The sequence below is a fragment of the Thermobia domestica genome, chromosome 4, assembly GCF_964235325.1.
Source record: "Thermobia domestica chromosome 4, izTheDome1.hap1.1, whole genome shotgun sequence".
Taxonomy (NCBI): Eukaryota; Metazoa; Arthropoda; class Insecta; order Zygentoma; family Lepismatidae; genus Thermobia; species Thermobia domestica.
In genome coordinates this window covers 287,112,536-287,138,010 of record NC_137457.1, presented here as the reverse complement: position 1 = coordinate 287,138,010, position 25,475 = coordinate 287,112,536, and the positions used below count along the sequence as shown (strand labels likewise).

The following is a 25,475-nucleotide window of genomic DNA, read 5'->3' as shown; positions in this document are numbered from 1 at the left end:
AAAATGGAGCGAATACAAGTAAAAAGTTATGAAAGGATAATGTTATATGGAGACAGCTGTGCACGAGGTCTAGCAAGTAATTTGAGTCATATGGTTCAAGTAAAGCAAATTACCAGGAGCACGAATGGGTAATATAATAGAGTCAGTAGCTACAGACACCACTAAGTTAATTAGAAAAAACATTTTTGTTATTGTTGGGGTGGGAGGGGGAAGGGGGTCAAATGATATTGCAAGAAATTAATCTAGATTACCTATAATGAACCTATGCACGATATTACCGAAACTAACGCACATAAACGTGCTAGTAATAAGTAGTCCATATCGACACCTGCTAGTAATAAGTACTCCATATCGACACAATTTGATAGAGATCTCGTGTGTAAATAAAAAAATTAAGTCATGAACATATCGCCTGTTTATTTCAAGAGTAACATAACTCAAAATTACTAACTTTTCAGGAGGAGCGTTTGAAAGTTTCGGAACGCAGTGAAAACAACTTGGCGCAAGAACGACAAAAGTGCTCTCTAGCGCCCAGTTTTGGAAGCACATCTGTGAAATTTTTACCATAGATAGACATCAAGATGAGTTTTCGTTTTCTGTTCATAAGTCAATAAGGGCGATTTTTTTTTTTTTTGTTTTGTTTTTTTGTTTTTTGTTTTGTGACTCTTGAAATAAACATGCGATATGAACTGGTGTGAAATCAATAATGTGATGTTTCTTAATATCGAGAATATTTCACGACAGTATCACCCGACATGGGATGAATTTGAACAAAAGTGGTAAGATGTTTGTGTGACAGATAAACTCCTGTACATGTTAATCTAGTGAGATCATTTCTCCCATAGTTGTACATAGCAAGCGCATAGTATACAAATATCAGATAAATTTTCAAGAACCTGATAAATAAAAATCCCTAAGACACTAGATAAACCCTCAACAAAACTTTCAGGAAACAGAACAATGAACTCCGGGGATAATGAATGCACTAGTAATTGAGCGTATGGAACACATTGTAATATATATCAAAAACTAGCCTAGATAATGTTTCTTTTTAAGAGATTTTTTGTTGATCTATCCAGTATATCCCACCGATACTTCTTCGGGGTTATGGCTTGGAGAACATCCTCTATACTATTATTCATATATTATTATTAATATTTTAACAGTGGTGCGAAAATATATACGTAGGTACAAACTCTTAATGTTTAGTGGTTAGTGCATGCTCGTAAAAGCCACCTGTTCTGTATTTTTTAAATAATATCTAGTCCTGTAATCTTTTGCCTTCTACATGTCTTCCAACCTCCATAAATTTAAATTCTGTATAAGCAATGTTGTCATACTTAACATTGTTGCCAATATATACAAATTTTAACTTCCAATTTGCGTTCGTGTATGTTTACTATTATTATTAATAATAATAATTACAGGACTAGATAATATAAAAAATACAAAACAGATGGTTTTTAGGGTTAGTGTACTAACTGCTATAAGGACCATTGTCCAGGTTAGTTTTTGATATGTATAATGTACATAGTTTATCTCCGTGACAATGAATCACTTTCAGCAAGTGGTACTTTAGCTTCGTCAAAAGCAGACACGTTACCCGCAAGTGGAATCGACAAAGGCAGCCTCCCGAAAAGTCACGGAATAAAGATTTTTTTTAATGTGACAAAACAATAACATAGATTTGAAGGTAGAAAATGTACATGTATCTATTTTAATTAACACTAGAAGTTAAAAACGTAAGTTAGAAAAACACAATTAAGATATATCATTCTCTATTGTACATATTAACTTAATGTTCATTGCCTTAGATCTTGCTAATGAGTATGATTATGGTTTTTGAAAAATAAGCACAGAACTTCATAGCAAAAATAATTAAATGCAGAAAAATGACATATGCTTAACTAGATTTCATCAAAATATTCAAAAATTGAATATTGATAAAATTACTATGATGAAAATATTGCTTGAAGATAAATTGATTGGGACAGACATTCTTTGTTTAACAGAACACTGCGCAAAAAGCAATGAATTAAAGTCGCTAAACTTTTGGTTTTGTCTTTCTATGGAAGGGAAAATATGAATAGAGGCGTCTAGTATATTTTGTAATATAAATATAGAAACAAAAGATTGTTTAGAAAGAAAAAGAAAAGAAAACAAAACTTGAATGTTGAAAAACAAGAATCATGATATCTAAAATACCTAAGTTCAATACAACTCTTAATATATTCCTTAATAATTTAGGATTATGTTGAATTTTTTCAAAACAAGAAAAAAGGAACAATTGTGATAGAAGATATAAATATACACTTCCTAAGTAACAGTATACGTAACTAGGTGTTAGACCTGTCTGGGACCTTTAATTTAGAAGCTAGGGTTATTACATTTACAAAGATTACCGAAACTACAAAGTTAGCCATTGACCAGATACTACTAAATAAAACAAAATTATGTGAAGTTCAAGTTTTTGAAACAGGATTCTCGGACCATCAAGCTTCAAGAATGTAAAATAAAAATAATAAAAGAGTATCAAGTCGATTCCAAAAGATTACAAAAATGGTATTTAATGTGAAAAATGAGTCCTATTTTAATTACTAAGCAGTGAAAACCGGAATGAAGTATTTTCATGTAATGAGACTATTGAAGCTTGAAATTGTTTTCTAGGTACATTTTCACATTATTTTGATCTAGCTTTCCCGAAAAGGCTTGAATAGCACTTGAACACAATAAACAGTGAGTGACAAGGGTACCAGCCAATCTTTAATAATAATAATAATAATAATAATAATAATAATAAAAATTAACGAACATTTTATTAAAAAAATCCAACAGTAAGCTCTGATTTATGTGGAAAGGAATCAAGAAAGAAATTAAATTAGAGAATACTATTAGAGTAAATATAAAACTATCTTACAATAAAAACAGACTCAATGATCCAGGTCCAATAGCTATTCTTTTTAACAACTATTTTGTTGATGTGGCCATCAAAATTAACAATGTTACTACGATAAAGCTACCACTTACACAAAATCCCAAATTACGTAAAGTATGAAACAACATTGTTCTTGAAACTCGTATCAGTTATTGGCACACAGAAAATAGTTGAAAACTTGAAAAATAAATGGTCTTCAGATTACAGGAAATTCCTCCAGCTACTGTGAAAATTAATTTTAAATTTATTACAAGACTACTATGCTTTCTGATAAATATTTTCCTTCTCATTAGGTATAATCCCAGATAGGCCATACCAAGCAAAAGTTATGCCTCCTTCCCCCCGCAAAAAAAGTAATTATGGATCCGTTTCACAATTCTCAGTTTTCTCAAAAATCATAGAATCAGCATACATGTTATATTCAGAAGTATAACATTATATCTGATGCACAAAGTGGTTTTCGAAAAGGAAAAATAGTCACTGTTAGTTATTTAGAATACGTATACAAAACACTAGATGAAAAGACTGCATGTACTGAAATATTCCTTGATCTAACAAAACCTTTTGTTTTAGTTCCACACAAAGAACTAGGAGAAGTGGAAAATTGGTATTATCAGGCACGTGAACAATTGGTTTAAATCTTATTTTTAAAATAGCTCACAATCAGTCGAAATATGATTTACAAGTTCAAATGGAATTGAAAGAACATACATATCAGAGAATAATAGTATATCTTCTGGAGTACCACAAGGGTCAATATTAGAACTGGTTCTTTTCTTAATATTTATTAGTGATTTACCTCTTAGCTCTACTACCAAAACAACTCTTCTTGCCGACGATACAAACTTGACTATTACAGCCAATAATGAAAGGGAAATGATCTTTAAAATTAAGGATACAGGAAATAATTTAACACAGTGGTTTCAACATAACTAACTCAAAGTAAATACAGACAACATGATAGCAAGTAAACTTTTATCATGTAAGAAGAAAACAAGTAAATAGACATGAAATTGAAATACGAAATAGTATTATTAATTATCAATGTAATGTAAAATTGTTAGGTTTGTCAATAAATGAAAATCTAAAATGGGACCCACACATTCAATTACTATCCAACAAGCTAAGAAGTATTTACTTCGCTATAAACATAGTTAAATCTGTAGCAAATGAAATCCTGCACGAATAATCTAAAGTCTATTCAATTCTCACATCATATTTTGAGGGAACAATACAGTTAGTAAATGCGTATTTGTATGACAAAAAAGAGCACTTAAGAGTTTTTTGTAGATGCAAAGCTAGGGAAATCGTGTAAAGGAATATAAGAAGAAAAAATCTTAACTATTCTACCATTATCATATACCAATTTTTACCAAAGGAAACTTCGGTTGCATTTCAGAATTAAATGAAAATAAATGCTCATATAACACCAAGAAATAAGAAAAACCTTCATATGCTTCACCATAATACTTTCTTATATGAGCAAGGTCCGAGATATAAGGCAATTAGAATATATAATAAATTACTAACAAAAAGTAAAGCACTAGAAAGTACGAGAAAAGATTTAGAAAACTGATCAAAACATTTCTGCTTTCCCATCGTTTTTATTTGGTAACTGAATATCTCAATTAGAAAATGTATATAGTGTAAAGAAGCTTATAATTTCTGTATTATACGAAAATACTGTTAATCATTTATATTTGTAGCAATGTTGTAAATATGTACCGCTACTGTGTAGAGATTAAGATAGTTTGTAACTGTATATTGTTACCATACGTAATAGCACATATTCTTGTACGTAATGTGTAAAAAAGGATGAAAGTAAAATACAAATACATCCAACGCTATTGATATGAGATTGTTACCTCTTCTTAGAGAATTTATACTTATGAAAACTTGGTCTTCCTTATGATGCTTCAAAAGTACTCAAGATGGTAGCTAATACTAATAATACCAAAAAGGGGGAAAATATGTTGACCAGTAACAAAAAAAAGCTTTAAATTATCACGAAAACTCAAATATGACTAGTAATTATTACAATGGGGAAAAATTAAGAAAAAGCTAAAACTCAAATTCACCCCCTTCCTCCGTGTACATACACACAAAATTACTCATCTAACCAAAGTGAAACGAAACATAAATTAACATCTGCAAATTTCTTTGCCAAGAGCAATTTATGTGTATATTTATAAAACAGATGACTTTCTTATAACAATGGAATTTTCATAAGTTATGTAAACTAAATTCTACGTATAATGTATAAATAAAAATTAAGTTGCTATTTCTTATCAAAAAATTAATTTAAGATTTAGAAATTATTGCTATGTACTTGGAATTACTAAATACAAATGCAAATGAACGTATACAGCAATGAAGAATATATTTGTAAGCCTGCCATAACAGTCAAACGAAATGTGTACTTATTTTTTCTATTTTTTACAACACCCCATTCGTCTGCTGAGGGTCGAACTGTACAAAACCTCATCTTCCCACAGTTAAAAAGTTCACTCTTCCTATAGATATAAATTTAATAATATTAATTGTTATTTTTGATCAGTATTAGACACTTTTTTTTTTTCTTACAGATACTTTGCATACACGGATATAGGCAAAATGCCGATTCTTTCAAAGATAAACTAGGAGCTTTCAGAAAAATTCTGAAGAAACACGCTGAGTTTGTGTTTATCACGGCACCTTTAGAAGTTCCCCCGCTTGAAGATGAATCATCTGAGGCAGATAAAAACCAATCATCAAATTCTGGTATTGTATTTTTTTTCTGTCTAATAATATTTCTGTATATGTGAGAGAATATAGACAACCCAGAATTTGTCTTTATATATATAGGGTGTATCAAAAGTCCGGAGTCATAGGCCAACTCCATTATGAGTAACGATACAAAAAAGAAAAGAAAAGGAAAGGAAAAATAGGTATTGTATAGTATTCAATCTAAAACGGTGGAATTTTTCAAATGACACCATCCTTATGGTTTTACACTGGTAAGGCGCCGTATATGAAATGAAAATTCATCGTTTCCAGTTCAACAGGTTATTCGAAACAAAAGTAAGGGCACGCAAAAATGGCACGGAGAACGTGTACATTATTGTGTAAGAGAACCTACAATAACTCCAATCCGTTGCTCAACAATACTGTATTGTTGGTACAGTGAAGACCCAAGGGAACAGTCTGCTGAACTGGCAACGTTGCTTTTTCATTTACCGTTGGGGTATCTTACCAGTATGGAGCCAAATCGCCTGCTGCGATTGGAAAAATTCCACCAGTTTATATCGAAAACCACCAATTTCCTACAATTTTCCTTTCTTTTTCATTTTTTCTCTTTTTTATCTTTACTCAACAAACTGACCCGTGGCCCCGTACTTGTGATACAGGCTGTATATATATTTACACAGAGTGAGTCGAAGATGAAAACAAGTGTAGATAGCCAGAATTGGTAATCATAGGGACAAGCTAGGTCGACGGAGAACCCTTATGGTGCGTGTCAGGTGAACGGCCACCATCTTATTGTCCGCCATTTTGAATTTCGCTGAAATTGTTTAAATGAGAAGGGGGTTATGTGATACATGAAACAGGGCTAGAATTTTAAGAGAAATTCAATGATAGATCAAATAAATATTACAGTTATCAGATTTAGCATAACTAATAACTTTGAAATTATAATGACATGAAATTCAACTTTATATCTTATTTCCAGGTGGTGCACCATGCCATTAGGCAAAACTGACGCATCGAAATCGTGAAGATATGGCATGATAGATGTGCCCGTGCTGTAGCTCGTGATTTCATTGAACGACATCCTCAACATGTACCAGTTTCGCACGTTGCAGTGGCACAGTTACTGGCCAAGTTCAAAGAGACAGGTACAATCGAGGGCAGGCCATAATAATTTAGGTCTAGAATTGCCACTAACGAAGGCGCAGCTACGACAGTACTCGTATCGTTTGTTAAGTTTCCACAGTGCAGCAACTATCATTAAAACGCCACGTCAGGCAAACCTCCATTTGCAGGGTGTTACAGACGTACAAGTGACAATTTTACAAGCTGAAGCTGCAGCAACATTTTTGTGAAGATGATCCAGATCGGAGAGTGCAGTGGAATAATTGTGGCAAGACCCCAACTTTGCAATGCAAATTCTACACACCGATGAAGCGAATGTTTATGTTAGAGGGAAGGTAAACAAACAAAATCTATGCTGTTGGTCTCTAAATAACCCCAAGTAGACAGATCCGTGTAAAATGGTTGGTACAGGGAAAATTATGGTGTGAACCGGGATCTGTGGGACACATGTTATTGGCTCATTTGTTATCCCTGGCACCTTAACTGCAGAGTGTTCTGTGCACATATTAGAGCAATTCATTCTTCCTTCCGTGTTGGTCCCGAATGGCAGCTTTCCCTTATTTTACCAACATAATGGGGCGCACCTCATTATGGACTGCAGGCCCATCAGTATCTAGATGAACAATTTCCTGGTCGATTAATTGGTCAATGTAGGGCAGTGGAATGGCCTGACAGATCATCTGATTTATTACCATTGGACTTTTAGGGGGTCACCTAAAGGCAATGGTATATGGCGAAAGTAATAGGGTTCTGGATCATTTGGAGCCTCCGTGTTCATACAGCTTTGAAGACACGTCTGCAAACATGCATAGCGCAACATGGCCAGCACATTGAACACATTTGGTAAAAGGTAATCTGAATTTTGTGTGGTTACAACTTCATAGTTATTACAGTTATGTTAAATCTGATTATACCATCGAGTTTCTCTTAAAATTCTAGCCCTGTTTTATATATCACATGACCCCTTCTCATTTAAACTTTTTGAGCGAAATTTAAAATGGTAGACAACTAAATGGAGACCGTTCATCTAACATGTATCATAAAGGTTTCCTCTTTGGCCTAACATGTCCCTAGAACTACCAATTCCCGCTATCTATTCGCAACTCGCTTTCATTTTATACGGGTGGTAAGGGACTTTTGACTCACCTTACACTGACTTGATATTTCCTATGAAATCTTTCCATTTGCGCGAAATACCAAGTCAGTGCAGGGTAAATGTTGTTTACTTACAAGTTACTTGTGTCTCACACAGTTACAACATAAACAGCTCTACCTGTATTTCCTGGTGTTTGCTCGGTAGTTTTAAACTACCTCTGAAGGAGCGTATACTAGCAATTAGTTTTTCTCTTTTGTATTTGAGATTTATAGCCACTAAGATATGGGAATTCAGACATAGTTTTCCTATTATGTAGAGTCCTTGTCGAAAGGTATAGTTACTCTTCTTAAGTGAATGTGGTATAGAGTGTGAGGCAATTAGACAAAATAGGGAACGGATAGGTTTCATATTTTTAAATCTTAACTTTAATACAATATATAATTTAATTCAATTAGAAACATGTACAATTTGATCCCATGGGTACATTTTCGGGAGAAACAAAATATCGCGACAAAAATGTGATATAACTATCCATAATCGAGCCAAAGGTAAGAAGAAATTGTTGGCCTCGTGGGACCAGTACCCTCAAATCACCTCGACAGTAAACCTGTTACATATACATTTGTACAAAATGTTACAAAGCTCGTCAGTGCTCAGAACAGATAAAATACTTGGAAAATACCATGATCTTATTTTTAACAACTTGTGAAAAAATATACTGACTGAACCAAGTTCAGCCCATACTCACTTTTTTTAATAACCTAATAGAAAATTGAGTTTCATTTTGCTTTCGTAAAGTTACAAATAAAAAGTTATAAGTATTGTGGTTTAAAAAAATATGTACACTGTAAATAAATAAATAAATAAATAAATAAATTTGCTTTCGAAGGGGACAAGAGTTTGGTGGTTAGTAGAACATTCTGACTAACAAAAATGGTCCAGACTTGAGAAAAGTTTGAGAGATGCTTCTTTAGTAGACGAAGTGCTTTGGAGGTAAGTGCCAAATTTGTATTGAGAATGGCAAAAAGGATTAAAAGTGTTACGATATTCTATTCTATATATTTTGTCAATATATCCTTCTGCTGAGAATATACTTGTATATTGGAGTATAGTAGCCTCGGTCTAAAGACAACCCCTTGCTCACAAAGGGGAGCCGCCCCCGTGTGCGGTTTCTTTCCATACTGCCCTGTTTGGTTTTCCTCTCCCTTGAAAATTAACTGACAGGCAATAAACTGAACCCAAACTGTTGCCAAATCTTTGTCAATAATCATTTTTCTTTTCTTCTTCCTCTTAAAAGGAAAACGGGCTGTGAGACTACCTGGCTATCATCTGGGCACGCCTTCTACAACATATGAACAATACTTTTTATTTATTTATTTGGTTGAGTATGGGCTATAAAAATAGTATCCCAGTTCCTCTATCTGGGAAAGGGTGAAGGAGAGAGTACAAAGAAGGCGATGGTAGAGCGTAGTATCGTCACAACAATGAAGTTTTTTTTTTTTTTTTTTCCTCGAGAGATGTGATTTCTGTATATTTACTTCTGCCTCACAAGGAATTAGACAATTGAATATACAGATTCTCACTAGTTTTACCTTTCGTTGTTTCTTCTAGGTCAGTATGGCTGGTGGTTCAGCAGAGCAGATAACTATTTCAAAGCACAGGATGTTACTGGTTGTTGTGCTGGGTTCGAAGAAAGTTTGCTAGTCGTTGAGAAAGCGTTTAAGGAAATGGGTCCTTTCGACGGTATTCTAGGCTTTTCTCAAGGAGCATCTTTAGTTGCAATTCTGTGTGGGATGCTGGAATTAGGACGTAAGGACATTCTTTGATTCTCGTAAAATTTAGTGGTTTAACAACTTAGCTTCTACTAAATATGTGCCCGTACTTTTAGCGGCTCATATAAGCACCCTAAAAAAGTTCGTGTCGATTTTGAGAATGCATTTATTATGTTGATTCAAGCACCTCCTATCAAATCACTATCGAGAATTCACGCTCTCATATAGCCCTAGTACTGACAAAGGACGCTAAAGTTTTCGCAACTACCAAACCAACAGCTCACCATTGGGTGCAAAACCAGTTAGAAATGTAATTACTGAAATTCCTAGGGTGTTCTAGGGTGCATTTCCTAAAATAAACTCTTGCCTTGCACAACAAACTCCCGTTCTTATTTTAGGTTTTTTTTTTTTTTTTTTTTTTTTTTTTTTTTTTTTTTTTTTTTTTTTGTCATCTCTGTGACCATGATCCCAGACACTACACTCATTGCCAATTAAATTCAACACTTATATTTGAATCCAATCATTTCCTTGAACTAAACCGTTACCTTTGAGATGTTACATATCGCTTGCCATACAAAGTCACTTTAAATCAACTATATAATTTATAGTTGTTTCCCATTAAGAACAGGTTAGAGATTCTCCCAGACATACAATCCATGGTTAACACCAACAAATTAAAACTAGCATTAATAGACGTAATAGACATTCATGCATAACTCGATTCCTATAGAGGTAGCCATCTCTTGTATGCAATAAAAGCTACGGGAAAACAAGGTTTCGGATTTGTTTATTTATGAAACCACTGAATTACTGGAATCTTGTTTGAAAAATATATTTTTAGTTTGAAGAAAGCACATTCAAGCAGAATGAAGATCTTACCATCGGAATCCCCTTTCCGTACTATTGACCAACATTGTGGTAGACCATTTCGAGTCTAGAATTTTAAAAGGAGACAAACACAAGTACATAAGATATTGTTTTCGTTATGTTGATAGCTGTCTAATTATTTAAGAGAGGATAACATATTTTCGAAATTAATTAATGAATTTCACAACATACACAAGAACATGTTTTGCACCTTGTTTACCGAAAAGAAATAGCCACAGAATTTTTTGCTTATAAAGACTCGGCTCATTCACATCTAATAAAAGTTAACATCTGGTAGAATTTTCTTTTTTACAGCGTTTTGTTGTTTCACTAACAAAATGATTTAAACAGTTACATACAGCTTTTATATCATCTGGGCAAGAAAAACGGTTTTGATTTTTATTTCACCGTCGAGAAATAGAAGAAAGCGGGAAGGAAATGCTACATAAATTCAAACAACGAAATTAAATTAAATTGGAACATCACTGAGTTGCGCTAAACCTTTTCCCGGGAATGGTATATATATATAAAAAAAAAAAAAAAAAAAAAAAAAAAAAAAAAAAAAAGTGAAATTGGGAATAAGTTTGGAAAGAAATTATTTTTTTCAGTTTAACGCCCCACAATTATGCCCTTTAGGATAAGAGAGATAATGGTTAAAACAAGTGAATGATGAAGGAAGAATTGGTGGAATCAGAAAATGGAAGGAAACGGGAGTACCCTGAGAAAACCCATGGACACGATATTATCAACCACAAACTTACTTGTTCGGGGATCGAATCAGGGACCCCATTCACCAGAGGTAAGCGCTGTATCACTGAACCACCGTGCCCAATTTAGAAATCAGTTTGGAAAATTCAACGTTAGCATTTAAAAATTGCTATAAAGATAAGCTGGCTTCAGCGGGGATTTATACAACACATTGCATTTGTAACGAGCACTAGATAGAAATGATAATAAGAAACATCAAGGCCAAGATCAAAGACCATATAAGAAATGCCAGAGATGATGAAACCCCTGCATCGGCCTGTCTGGGCATTTACCATTTACAAGAAGCACATCATAAAGTGAACGAAGCGGAAGTCTTACTTTATGACTGTACTGGGGTTCGATTCTGTGGGCTACCGTTTGAGTAAACAGATTTAATGGTATCGGGTTTGATCCCTGAACGCCCTTATACTGATTCATGAAAGAAAACAGACTTTTGGACTACAAAATACCAACCCACAAGTAAACATTAACCAACTAAGAACTGAACTGGTGAAACTTAGGTTTCGAACCATGGACTTTTAATGTATACCGTGTTCGTGATTACTCTCTACGTCCACCTCAATTGGATCAGCTGATTGTTCCGTTCGTGGTTACCCAGTATACGGTCAGTGTTCGGGGAACGTTGGATGCGACGTATATTTCCTTTGTATTTCATGCAAATCAATATCAACCTGTTGCACTGCTGAAACTGCAAACATAATAAATAAAATACATGCACAATACTTATTCTCTAACCCAAAATATTATTATATAGCATGCACCTTTTTACTTCACTTGTATGTTAATTAATTCACACAAAAATATAATTATAAGATATATATATATATATATATATATATATATATATATATATATATATATATATATATATATATATATATATATATAAACTTTTCACATATTGTGGCGCTTTACATTTTATCAACACTAAGATACCTTTTTAAATTGCAATGATGACCCCGTGTTACGCGACGATCGAATATTGATATTTCCGCGCGCGTATTCACGGTTACGAAAGTCAGTTGACCGGCAAACACAAACATTTTTCACAAAAATGAGAAATTCATCCACAGGTTGTTGGGTTCCAAACAACTCCGTTCCATCATTTTGTTGGTGATGATAACTTAAATAATTTTGAGGTATTTTCATGAGTACACGTTACTAGTGAGCTTAGTACGAAAAATTGTATTAATGCTTTTAGCACTTGTATTATTCACTAAAGATGAGAGATGCTTGTAGATTGCTCCATCCTCTTCCGATGTTGAAATTGCACTCTCCGCGCCAAGTCCTGGCTGCTCTCTTCGTTGACACAATGGAGGCTCATAGATACATTATTGGAATAAAAAATAGTTCCCACAAAAAAAATTATTTTTTATATAACTGCTTTGATAATAAGAAATAATTGATTAATTATCACTTGATTAAGGGTACATTAATTATATTGACGTACATAATAGTGTAAATAATTAGTAATTATTCACAAAAAATCACATTATGACGTATCATCCACTGCAGTTGCTTAGAAAATCAGCTTTGCATGTGTGTGAGTGAGGAGACAAGCAAATATCTTTCCAAATAAGCTTCAGCGAGAGGTGCTGAAATGTCTTGAGGAAAGAGGCACATTTTGGGTAGAAAAATTCCACTGTTTCGCTTTTTTGCGAATTCCGACTGGCTAGGCCTTAGTTCCAAGAATTGGGATTGGAAATATAAGGATTGATTAAAAAGTACATATAACTTTACTGTTACAACTTCCATGATTTAACAACACTGAAAGAAATATATTCGAATCTCTTCATTAGAAGAGTAAAGCCTGAATTGAACCTAGACTGGGGTAATCTTGATCATCGATGGGACAGGGTTATACTAAGTTAAATTAAAACTTTAAATTATATTTTTTTTAAAGAACTTACACTCTGCACAAGCTGCAACAAACTGACACATATTTTTTAAAGGAAATCCATGCATTTGAATTATAACAATACATTAAATATATTAAAAAATAAAATCTTTATTTCTGGGCTTATACACAGCACAAAGATTGTATCTCGTGATATTAGTTTATAAGACAGCCCATACATTAGACTTCGATCTGCCAACAGTGATCTACAAGTCTTTCTGAGGTCCTCAGTTTGGGTAGTGTGTTCTGAAAGGATAATTTAACAAAAGAATACAATTCGCATTAAATAACACATAATGACAAGGAATTGAAAGGAAAACTACGATACTGGTAGTATAAGTGGATATTATATATTTGTTTATGGTAATGGAATGTGGTCTGCCAGATCTTTCCTTGTGCAGATCATTAACAACTGTTCCGTCAGCTTGTGCGAATGTGGGCAATTATTCGACGTGTAGGTGGCGGTGTTCCAAAATTTCTTTCTGGCAATACCGTTGTACCTCGTGAATGTTCTCGTACGTTCAGTACCATTTCAGTACAGTCTTGCGTTCAATAAACGATAAGCGAACCTCAGCCATTGTTCCTATTCTGCTACAGTGGCTCGTTCCGTCACCAACCACCCGCGCATGCGCGGCATAAACTGCTAGCTCCACCTATCACGACAAATTTAATACCTTACACTCAATACACATTAGATTAGTGATTTTTTTATTATTTATTTATTTAATTACAAACAGTGAGTACATTTTTGTAGACTCCTCTGTGTTCAATCCAGAAGTGATTCAAATTAACGAGTTCCCGTTTAACCCTTATCACCATAGAACATAAACAGTACGGCGTAGCAAGTAATGGCTTTGTGATATGTATTAAGCTTCCAAGGAACAGTTCTACCTATGATCTTATTAATTTGTTACAATCAGTAGTTGTAGATGTACTACCTGAAGTGTAAGTATTGAATTCCCATAGGTTGGAAGTCTACTGTCGCTTCGCACTGTGGTACGAAACTCACTTGTTTGTATTTTAATATTTTAAAGAAAATAGTCTCCAATTTTGTACGTATGAAGTTATTTGTATGTAAATATTTAAAAATGCAGTAATAACGCAGCAGCAATGTATTGTGTAAGAAAAAAATCTTTCGCCTGAATAATGAAGCCAGCATTATTAGTATCTCGCAAACTACGTATTTAGAAATCTTTAAGTGTGTATTTATCTGTTAAAATTACAGAATTTTTTGAGAGAGGAGAATATACTCATTATTCTTATATTATTGCATGTGTAGCTCACAACAGGAAAATCAATTTTTGCAATATATTGATAAACAGTACAAACTATTATAATAATTCATATTATATTAATTTGAAATATATTTACTTCATAAAATCTCTTCAATGAAAATAAAAAATCAATCAAGTAAATTTAGAGAAAAGCTAAATTTTATGTGTATTTAAGCTGATTTAGTCAATTTTATTTGGGACATAAATTATTATATCGTTTCCAAAATTATTTTTACTAATATATTTTACTCGTATAAAGCATTATTAACATTGAATATCTTAACTATATTGAATGCATCTAATGTAACACTAGAAACTTAAAATTTAGAATCTAATGTTTTTAAGACGAAACTAATCCTGTATAAAATATTCTGATAATTTTAATAAATTATGTTGTATATGATAACATTTTAGAGTTCTCGCGATGATAATGTTAGAGTTCTCTGATTTTTGGTAGCATAATTTAACCATCTTGTTAAAAGGAGTTTTGATTTCTTCATATCATATAGTATGTAATTTACTTTCTTCTAAACGAAACATACATTTTCCTTTAGAAATATATTATAGTCTGTAGTAGAGACCTGCACGGGCCGGGCTTGGTCGGGCCGACACTTATTTCTCTCCAGGTTGAGCCGGGCTGGGGCCGATTAATTGCAATAATTATTGACTTTCGTTAAACGATAATTAGAATAAAGACAAACGTTGAAGAAGTGTGCCCGTGAAAATGTTACAAAATGAAACTTTTAAAATTTATCGGGTCCGGGCCGGGCTTGGGCCAAGAATTTAAAAAAACTAATCGGGCCGGGCCGGGCTGAAAATCTTCAAATATTTTCGGGCCCGGGCCTAGGCACATTCGGGCTGGATTGGGCTCGGCAAGTTTCTTTAAGATTATCAGATTATTAATTTCTTTCGAAATTTCCTGTTGAAGAGAATCACTTTTAATTTTGGTATTATTATCTTTTCCTTTTCAGTTGTTGAGTATAAATTCGACTTTGCTATACTTGTGGCTGGATTTAAATCTCGCTCGACACCACACGATCAGTATTTTACAAAGAAAATTACACTTCCTACATTGCATGTATACGGCGAAACAGATAAAGTTATAGAAAAAGGTTAGTAGGCATGATTTTTACTATTGAAGATGTTTATGTCATACATGTCTTATACACCATTGGCATATTTCTTGCCAGTTAGCATTTAATATTTACTTTCTCGTTTTCTCTCAGTTAACCTCAGATTATTTCAAACCAAGCAGAACAATAAAATATAGTGGAGTACTTTTTATTATTTTTTTTTTTTATTTCTTAGTAAAGTATTCAGACTAGATTTTGTCTTTCTACCTAAATACTCTGCTTTATCTGGCAAACTTTAATTGTCACGTGGTATAAGGAATGTACGGACTTTAATTATTAGTTCTGGTTATTCGTATTTATCTTTCTTGGTTTAGCCTAAAGTCAATTGCTGGTCGTACACGAAGTGAATACGTCTAGCAAAAAGATAGAATTTTTTTCTTTATAGTTTAAATTTCATGGTTTGATTGGCCTTCATCTCGCAGTTGTGCGTTAATCAAACTTTCTTGCAAACAAGGACTACCGGGGAAGGAATGGTTCTTCCCGCTCCTAAATGGGCAGATTGTATGAGACATTGGTTCTAATATTGCAGGTGGTACTCTAGTCCTTATAAGAGGTAGGCAGGGTAGGGTTCCAGGGAAATTTCTCCCTGGAGTTTCCAGGGAGTCCCTGATCATGGGTTATACTTTACTGGTTTGTGTTCATAACATGCGATTATGGACTTTGCATGTCGGGACGACTTCTGGCATCAAAAGGGGCATTTGAATTAGCCTTAACGCTCTGGTGCCGACAATGTAGATGCCAGCAGACTGCTTTTTACCAGTTGTATCAAACCTGTCGTGCAATATTGTACACCCTCCATTCCAAAAGAAACCGAACTTTTGAAAACAAATAGTACCACTAGTGCCATCTGTTGTAATATTTTACCGGTAGATGGAGTAGTCCGTCATTGACAACTGGTATAAATGTCATGATATTTGGATGCACGGCAACAAAGTTATTGCGTTTCAACTGTCAGTGTGTTGTGTACATCGGTCGGAAAATGAGTTTCAAACAACGAGCTGCAATTGAGTTTTGTGTTAAACTGGGTAAAACTTTTAGTGAAACGCACCAAATGCTACAAAATGCATATTGTGATGAGTGTCTATCCCGTACGCTCGAGTCTATCCCGAAGTTTACGAGTGGTTCAGGCGATTCAAATCGGGTAGAGAGACGCTGGATGATGACGAAAGATCAGGCCGTCCCAGAACCGGATTATCGGAAGAAAACATCGAAAAAGTGCGTGAATTCATCAAACATAACAAAAAATCGTCGGTGAAAGTTATTGAAATGGAATTAGGCATTCCTCAAACAACCGCATATCGCATTTTGACCGAAGTTTTGGGCCTTAAGAAGGTTAATTCGCGGTTTGTACCACACAAACTCACCGAAGACCAAAAAGTTGATCGAATTGCGCATTGCAAAGACATCGTTAAAAGTGCTCGGCAGGATCAAAACTTCTTGAAATCGATTGTAACTGGTGACGAGACGTGGTGTTTTGAATATGAGCCCGAAACAAAGCGGCAAAGTGCTGAATGGAGAGCGCCGGATGAAGGAACACCCAAAAAAAGTCGCTTGGTGAAGTCAAAAGTTAAGGTGATGCTGATTTGTTATTACGATTCAAAAGGAATTATCCACAAAGAATTTGTTCAGCCCGGCCAGACAGTCACTGGAGAGTTTTACTTGGGTGTCATGAAGCGTTTGCTGGCAAGAATTCGTCGTATTCGGCCCGAATATCGCGAAATCGGCAGTTGGACTCTTTTGGACGATAATGCACCATTACATCGTTCGCGACTTGTAACTGAATTTTTGGTCAAAAATCACATCATTCGGTTGCATCATCCGCCCTATTCACCAGATCTCGCTCCGTGCGATTTCTATCTGTTCCCGAAACTGCATTTGGCGATGAAAGGAAAGTGGCACGCATCGATTGATGCCATTGAGAAGGCGACGACCGCCGTCCTAAAGACCATTCCAATAAAGGACATGGAGAAGTCGTTTGACAACTCGTTGGAGCGTGCAAATATGTGTATCGATGCAGAAGGGGAATACATTGATTAATAAAAATGATTTGTTCCAAAATGTGCATTGCTTTTTTGTTTTTTTAAAACGTTCGGTTTCTTTTGGAATGGAGGGTGTACATCAGTCTCACCTTCCAACAGCCCATCATAACACACATATTCTACCATGCAGTAGTAGCGATTCTTCGTATAGCATGCATCCACTGTCCAGTATTCTGAGAGTGGTGGTAATTAGCCTGACTAGGAAAGAAATGGTCGACAGTAATGAAACTTACGAGTTATTTCACATATTCCCCCACGAAGATCAATGCACTTCTGACATTTCTGTGACTTCATTAACAGTAGCAAATAAAACTGAAGATTGGTCTGAAAAAAATAATAATGTTCTACAGCCAGTATCACCTCTTCGTCACCTGAAAAAGGATCTTCCCTTTTGTTTTTACTTATTTATTTATTTATTTTTTGATTTGGGAATAGTTTGTTGGCCCAGTAAGTTAAACCCAATCGTTTAAAATGACGCAATATCGCTTTTGAACTCTCAACATGATGCCGTTTCTGATCTTCATTCAAACATTTGGCTGAAAGCTTCTGCATGCTCAAATTTTGGTGGATAATGACTTCAACACGTTCCCCTTGGTATATTCATTGTCTGAATCAGGTCGACTTTGTCTGGGATTGTCGTTTCAAACTATTACTCCTGGACGCAACATCGGTATCAAAATCTCCACATCTGGAATTGAATCACCAATTCTGTATAGTCCATAAGAAGGGACCTTGTCCCCTAATGTTTGTGGCGTGGTCCATTTTTTTTAAAGGGTTTTCTTTTGTACGAAGTGATATTTGATGATAGTCTCAGTTCAGCATCAACATTCAGTTCTACATCAACCAGTCATATGTCATTTTTATTAAGACCTCAAAAGAAAGAAAATTATTAGATCTTCATAAACACTGTAGTTTGTACCTAAAAAGTATGCTGTTTTAAGATTCTAGATTCTATTATCAAAATTAACCTTACTGTACGGGAAGTGAGGGAGTTAAGAACTTACCAGCATCCCCTTGTATACTGGTTAAACTATTTCTATCTGTATCAACAATTATTCGTATCAATTTTCCAGTGGAACTCATGGTGACCAACATAGACAAATTTCACAGTATTTGGTTTTCTCCGCATTTACATCTAAACCCATGTTTAGTCGTTTAATAAAAGCTCCATTGCTACAAGATATATACTGAATAATTCAAATACGTAAAGATCTTTGAGGAATTAAAAATCCTTTCAAATAATTTCGTTGTTCATTGGCATCTTTGTTAATAATTTCTATTAGCTCTTAAACTGAAAACATAAAGGTAGATTTCTGCCTTGGAGTGGAACTCTTCTGGGAGGAAAAAGTAAATGCAATCGTTGTTTCTCAAAATAGGGTGCTATTTTCTTGATGAGGTTAATTTACTTGTTTATCTTTTGAAGAGAGAATGGAGAATTTAAACTATAAAATCAGTGTAGAGCAGGGTGCGGGGACAGGGATCAAAATGTGACTGAGGGAGAAAATCTCCCTCATCTCGCGATAAATCTCACCTTATATATATATATATATATATATATATATATATATATATATATGTTTATATGTATATATTGTAAAGATTGTGTCTTTTAGGGTAGAGCTAAAAGATGGTATACGGGAGTTTAGACTTCCCCCATCACGTTTTTGTTACAAAAGTTTCCTCTTGTATACAATAGTACAGACAAAATATAAGTTCCTCTAAATAACTTGGTGATTTGCTGGTGAATTACTAGGAATCCATGCGTCTTAGGGTCTTAGGGCAGTAGGAACCAAGGCACTTGCGGCCAAGGTGTAGGTAAGTGCCTCTCAATGACGAAGCATCTTAGAGAGGAGTGCTAAGGAGCATTTCAATGACCAGCGTCTTAGAGAGTATAGGATAGGTACACTCATGTCCAAAATCATTGTCGCATATCTATAACTGTCTTCTTGTAAGAATATAATTTGATAATGATTCTGCAGGGTACTTTTAATACTTATACTATGTGTATAATCGGGAAATGTATATTTGTGGTAAATTTCATAGGAAAAGAATTATAAATACGAAAATTAGAATGAGTAAAACGAAATGTTGTTAAATGGATAAGTAAGTTTTATTTTCGTTTTATTGTTCTTATTTATTGCTCTTTTGACATGAAATTTGATACATAATTATCATTGCCGATTAAACACATACTAAAATTATAAGAAATACTGGACGAATTCGTTTATCAAATTATATTCCTGCAACAACATAATTATAGACATGCGACAATAACTTTGGGCGTAAGTGTACCTTTCAATGACAAGGCGTCTTAGAGAGGGGAATAAGGTGCTCTGAATGACCAGGCGTTTTAGACAGAGGTGGGTGATCAACCGGTGGAGATCGATGCCTTCTGCGGTGTTCCGTCTTCTTTTATCCAGAAATGTTGCTGACTGCTTAATTTTACGTCACTTGCTGATCGTTGGCGATGGTTGATGATGTCTTCGTGGTTGTTGCATCTTCAGACCTCTGTGTCTTATTGGGCCTCATTTTATCTACCTTCCTTCCCTGCCCAATACCAGTAACTTAATCCACACATTACTGTAAACTATGATTTCGAATGAAAAACTCCCATTTTTTCATTTTCTTTTTACGTACTTGTTTGCAGGACGCTCTTACGTAGCTTCTTCAATTGTATCTGCTGTCTCCCTTAGCCTAAGAGGCATAATCACAGGACTTTAACTGAAAGATTTCATTTCAATTATATCTTAAGAATTTTTGTGAATCAGTCCACAATTTTCATGTAAAAATTTTAAGAAATACAATAATAGTTAAAGTCGTGAAACAGAAGTGTGTAAAGTATGAAAGTTGGTCATAATTCTATGAAGGAAAATCTACGTATATTTGCATTTATTATTTTTATTTCTTTGTAAATTGACCAATTTTCTAAAGAACCAAAATTGACCAACTTAAACAAATGAAAGTAGCTACTAATTTTAACCGAATTTAATTGACGAAAACAAAGATAGTATCGACAAATTGTTGTATGAAACAAATTGTAAAATATATTTTACAAGTGTATTTTTGAATTATCAATTATGAAATTTTGTATCTTTGAAAATGTCTCATGCATACATTTTTTTTTTCAGAACTTAGTGAACATTTACTTCAATATTTTCACGAACCTGTCACTTTACTCCATCCAGGAGGTCACTTTGTACCTGCTTCAGGACCTCAAAAACAAGTATATCTTCAATTCCTTACAAAAATGATCTCCAAAAAATCTGAATGAAAATACCATAATGTCACAAAATTTTTCACTGTTTGTTCTGTCATCTGTGCAAAAGTTGTAAAATATTATTACCACTTTCTATCATTTGAATAAATTATTTTATTTAAATATTTCCTATTTCTTTTTTCATTTTGCGGAAGTTATTCTGAATCGAAATTAAATTAAGTAATTATGGTCTATAGTTCAATGTCCTATGGTTCTGTCCAGTAGGTTAGAGACGGATGATGGACCAAGTGAATGGTGCGGAAAGAATTGGTACAGAGAAAAGCCACGAACATACCTGAAGTCGAACCTTTGCATCATAAAAGATAACTGAGTCAATGAATTGAGAGTAGTCTTAACGGGTTTCCCATTTATTTGGAGAGTACGAATTCCCTGACTTTTACAGGTAATGATTTACAAATTTTGAAGTCTATACAGGGTGGCTCATAACTATGTATGCGATAATTGACTGACTGTAGTATTTGTAATTATGGACAAAAAGTGTCGATATGGCAACACTGTATAGCCTGAGAGTGGGGATAAGAATCACTGGAGTTAGAACCGTTAGTGTACCAGACAGGAGGTCGGAACGATTGTCTCTGGAACAGCGTGTGCGTTTGTATTCTGCAACAAACAATTACGCGGAGGTGAGACGGAGGATGGCAGTAGAGTTTGGAGGTGTTTTGAAAGACGAAATGTATCAACATTATATAAGCAATTTAGCCGAAGTGCGGGAAGCTGCCACATAAGAGTTCCACAGGGTACCAGTACGGATCTGTCAGGCTGCTTGAGACAACGTTGTTCTTCGTCTCCAGGTATGTATGGAATTGGATGGTGCATTGGTGGACAATGCCGTGGAGAACAAAGCTTAAAATTCTTGTAAGGAAAAGTATGAGAGTAATGTGTTTATGTTCAAGTTATGTTGCTAGTTTCTTTACAGTAATCTTTGAAACAGCATATACATAATTATGGGCCAACCTGTATATAATGTAAAAAAAAAAGTAACTATATTTTTCCCAACCAGGAGGTTCCTCCTCTACTATGCATGTACACTGGAAGAAATTATAAAAGTATCTAGCTTTTAAACATATTTACTGAGAAACAATAATTACTACTGCCAACATTGCATTTTTCGGTACATTCCTTCTGTTCTGGTGCTTTGCCTTTCTCTCTCCTAGTTTTTAACATATTAAATGTGAAAGTACATATACCAAACGCTACACAAAACAAATCGTAAACAAGCACAATGTTACAAATAGATAGGTCTGCATGATAAACAGGGTGAACTAGAAAAATACATGTATTTTCATCGTTAAATTAGCAGATATTACAACCAAAGTCTTAATTTATAGTTACTGCTTTTCTAAAGTTAAGAGCATCCACAAACCGGGAAACTCTAGAACGGGTAATACTTCTCGTAATTAACGAAATTGCTATAGTTTTAATTTGACGATATAGTGTATCAAAAATTATTCTAAAGAACATAACGAACATTTTATATCTGACACCACACTGAAAACTTGATATTTATCTGTATCATCATTAGTAAATAATCTACAATAGATCATTGCACATATAACGAAAAGGCGCAAACATAGCATTTTTTTGACTTCCAAACTATGCTCGGAAATCTTACAGATTGCTTATGTCCGTCCATCAGTCTGTCGACATATATCGGAGTAAAAGCTGTATGAATATCGAAAAACGGGATTTTGAAATCGGCTCAGGTCCCAATAATGGCTCCATCTTATCCATTTACCCTGTATTCAAATCAGAAATGGCAGAAATCAACCATTTCTGGTTTTAGCGTTGATCGCCATAGAACAAAAACGGTAATAGGTAGCGACAAGTGGTTTCTCGGAATCCCATTTATCGTTTTCAGAAAATATACTACCTTCACCAGTATTAACTTACTAAGACCTAAAGTAGTAGAAATTAGTAAACTGGAAGTGAAATGCCAAAACTGACTTAGTGGGCGCGGGAAATGATGTTAATGAATGGACTGATTACTATTTAAATTCTTTGTCAGCTAAAGCTATATAGGACAATAGTGGAATCTGAACAATTGGTTTGCTGTTGTCTTACCAAGAACTGAACGCCAGGCCTCATGTACCAAAGACATGCGTACTGGCCATTGGATCAGCGAAAAGGCTACAAAAAATAGTCTATGAAAAAAAAAAAAACTTTCGTTGTGCTCTGTATTTAGGGAAATATGAAAACTCCGAACACAATACGGGCGCCAAGAAACTAAAATTTCTTAATTTTCTACTCCGGCAATTATTTCACAATAACAAGGTGTCTATTAAACTTCCAAAAGGAAATTTCGTGACTTTTTCTTTCCCAAACCATAAAATTTAGTAACATTCTCAAGAACAAATTTGGATGTGAATTGGGTCGAATTTTCATGCATGCGATAGAAGCTTGCTTTGCATGCGATTTGGTAGCGTCTAAAGCCCACCATAGACATTTTTGGTGAAGTGAATTTTGATGTTTTATAGAACAAAATTTTCCAGTCTATACTTATATTTTATACAGATAGAAAAAAAAATCATGACCCAAAAGCTAAATTTCGTGACTTTCTTGACTTTCATGACCGTTTTCTGATTTCGTGATCGATAGACACCCTGAATAATGGTATTATGCCCCGTAAAACTAGTTAACTTAGAGGACAAAAGATGGGGACACATTGGCAAAGTCGACAGTACGAGTATTCATCTCTAGTGTGAGTGATCCTTGGTTTGATTCCATGCATGACCCACGGTGGCTCAATAATAGAGCGTTCATCTCTGGTACAGGGGGGTCCTTGGTTCGATCCCAGACTCGCTCCAAATAAGCTTTGTGCTGGACAAAAACCGTGTGCGTGAGTTTTCTCACGGTTCTCCCGTTTCCTTCCACTTTCTTCATTCACTATTTCATTCATTTCTCATCATCACTGTCTCCTTTAGCCTAGCCAGCATAATCGTGGGACGTAAAACTTAAAGATTTCATTTCATTTTTCCATGCATGAGACCGTGTGTTGGAAAACATCATTACCTGTAGTCTGCAGAACGTCGCATAGTGACGCTAACGAAAGTTTTCATTTCAATTCAAGATGACATGTAGATTTAATACTAAGTCATTCAAGTTATTACTTGAAAACAATCATGAGACAATGCCTTAAAATATGAGAATATTCTTGTAACTATTTAGTTTGCTAACCTTGCAACATGTCAAAACAGTTGCAAGCTTATTTTTGATTTCAAGTAACTGAATATAATACTTACATTTAAAAATTGGTTTCTTATTCCAGAAACTTATTAATCTACGATTAGGTCAATAATTTCATTTTTTTAAATTTTTTATTTTTAGGTTAACTACATGTATGGGCCTAAATGCATTATGTGTAATAATTGCTAGAATTGAAAATTAGAAATATATAAGAGTATCTTAAGCTAGAGGTTCCGAAACATTCAAGGTTCATGATGTCCTTAATGTGTGAGAATTTTCCACGGCCTCCCAGAGACAGAATGATGTTCTAAAACTCAATTTAAATCGTGACTGACCGGTAATTTGCTGCAGTCTCTAAGTCATGATCTGTGAACAAACAATTATGAAAAACTCAAGGAAGCAACCTCGAAACAAACTGTTTAACCTCTCTAGAATCGAAAGATTATTAATTGAGGATATGACGATATGGAAACCTTTTATACATCTGATTCTGGGCTGAATGTATAGTAAATCTCTTATCTCTTCTTTCTGAGGATCTTTAAGTTTAAACTAAAATAACATACAACGGACATTCCGAATACCATAACTTTGTTAACCTGATAAATTGTATAATTACCGAAGGAATGGTCCTGTAATCTAATTCTGTTGGAGGACATATAGTGTGGTAGGGAATGGCCTATCGTGAGGGTTGATCTTGTATAATGGTTTGTGCAGCCGCCAACTACACTTGTGTCAAGTGCTGGTAGCGGTTTGGAGCTTACGTCCCGTTCAGCAACAAGGCTATATGAGACGTGAGCCTACTGATTAACGTGGAATCCGAACCACGTGAGCTCCCGCCGGGAATCGAACACGAGTCTCCCGCGCCAAAGGCGCGTACGCTAACCGCTTAGCCAAGAGGTAGTTTGGCTACGGGCATATGATTTGAAGTACTCACCGACTTCCTCTATAAAAATTGTTGCGGAAATACCGCAGGATTCTGAAACTTGGATATTTGAATAGGGCACACAATACTTCCTAAGTGAAGTCTTGATCCGACTGCGGTACGTCCCATAGTTTTGGATCTATAGACCTTTAAAGTTAATTTTTTTCATGTTTTCGGTAGTCTATAATTCCGAAAGGAAGCATTAGTGCATCCAGGTTGGTCTATACTTTTTGTCACCTCCCAAATGTTGTCGGTGTTGTTTTGAAACACCCTGTATAAATGTCGGATGTTCTAAAAATGGCACCCACGGACTACAGAGCACTATTCTATAAGCCAATATAAAGCGAAAAATATACATAATTGTATATCTTTCGGGTCCATGTCTTGAGACCCGAATTGTACTATGTGGCAACATTGCAAAGAACCATAGAGTAATCTATCAAATCATCAAATAGTTACA

At 34.7% G+C, this 25,475-nt stretch overlaps 1 protein-coding gene across 1 annotated transcript in view; it reads left to right on the top strand.

The window, feature by feature from the left end:
* LOC145684137 (esterase OVCA2) overlaps positions 1 to 21,021 on the top strand; it is a 39,658-nt gene extending 18,637 nt beyond the window's left edge. Inside the window, exons 2-5 of the mRNA XM_081756064.1 lie at positions 5,521 to 5,695; positions 9,495 to 9,692; positions 15,433 to 15,573; positions 20,762 to 21,021. Of these exons, the coding sequence (XP_081612190.1) occupies positions 5,521 to 5,695; positions 9,495 to 9,692; positions 15,433 to 15,573; positions 20,762 to 20,904 (657 nt within the window). The 3' untranslated portion in view covers positions 20,905 to 21,021. The remainder of the gene's footprint in view (positions 1 to 5,520; positions 5,696 to 9,494; positions 9,693 to 15,432; positions 15,574 to 20,761) is intronic.
* Positions 21,022 to 25,475: the final 4,454 nt, after the last annotated feature.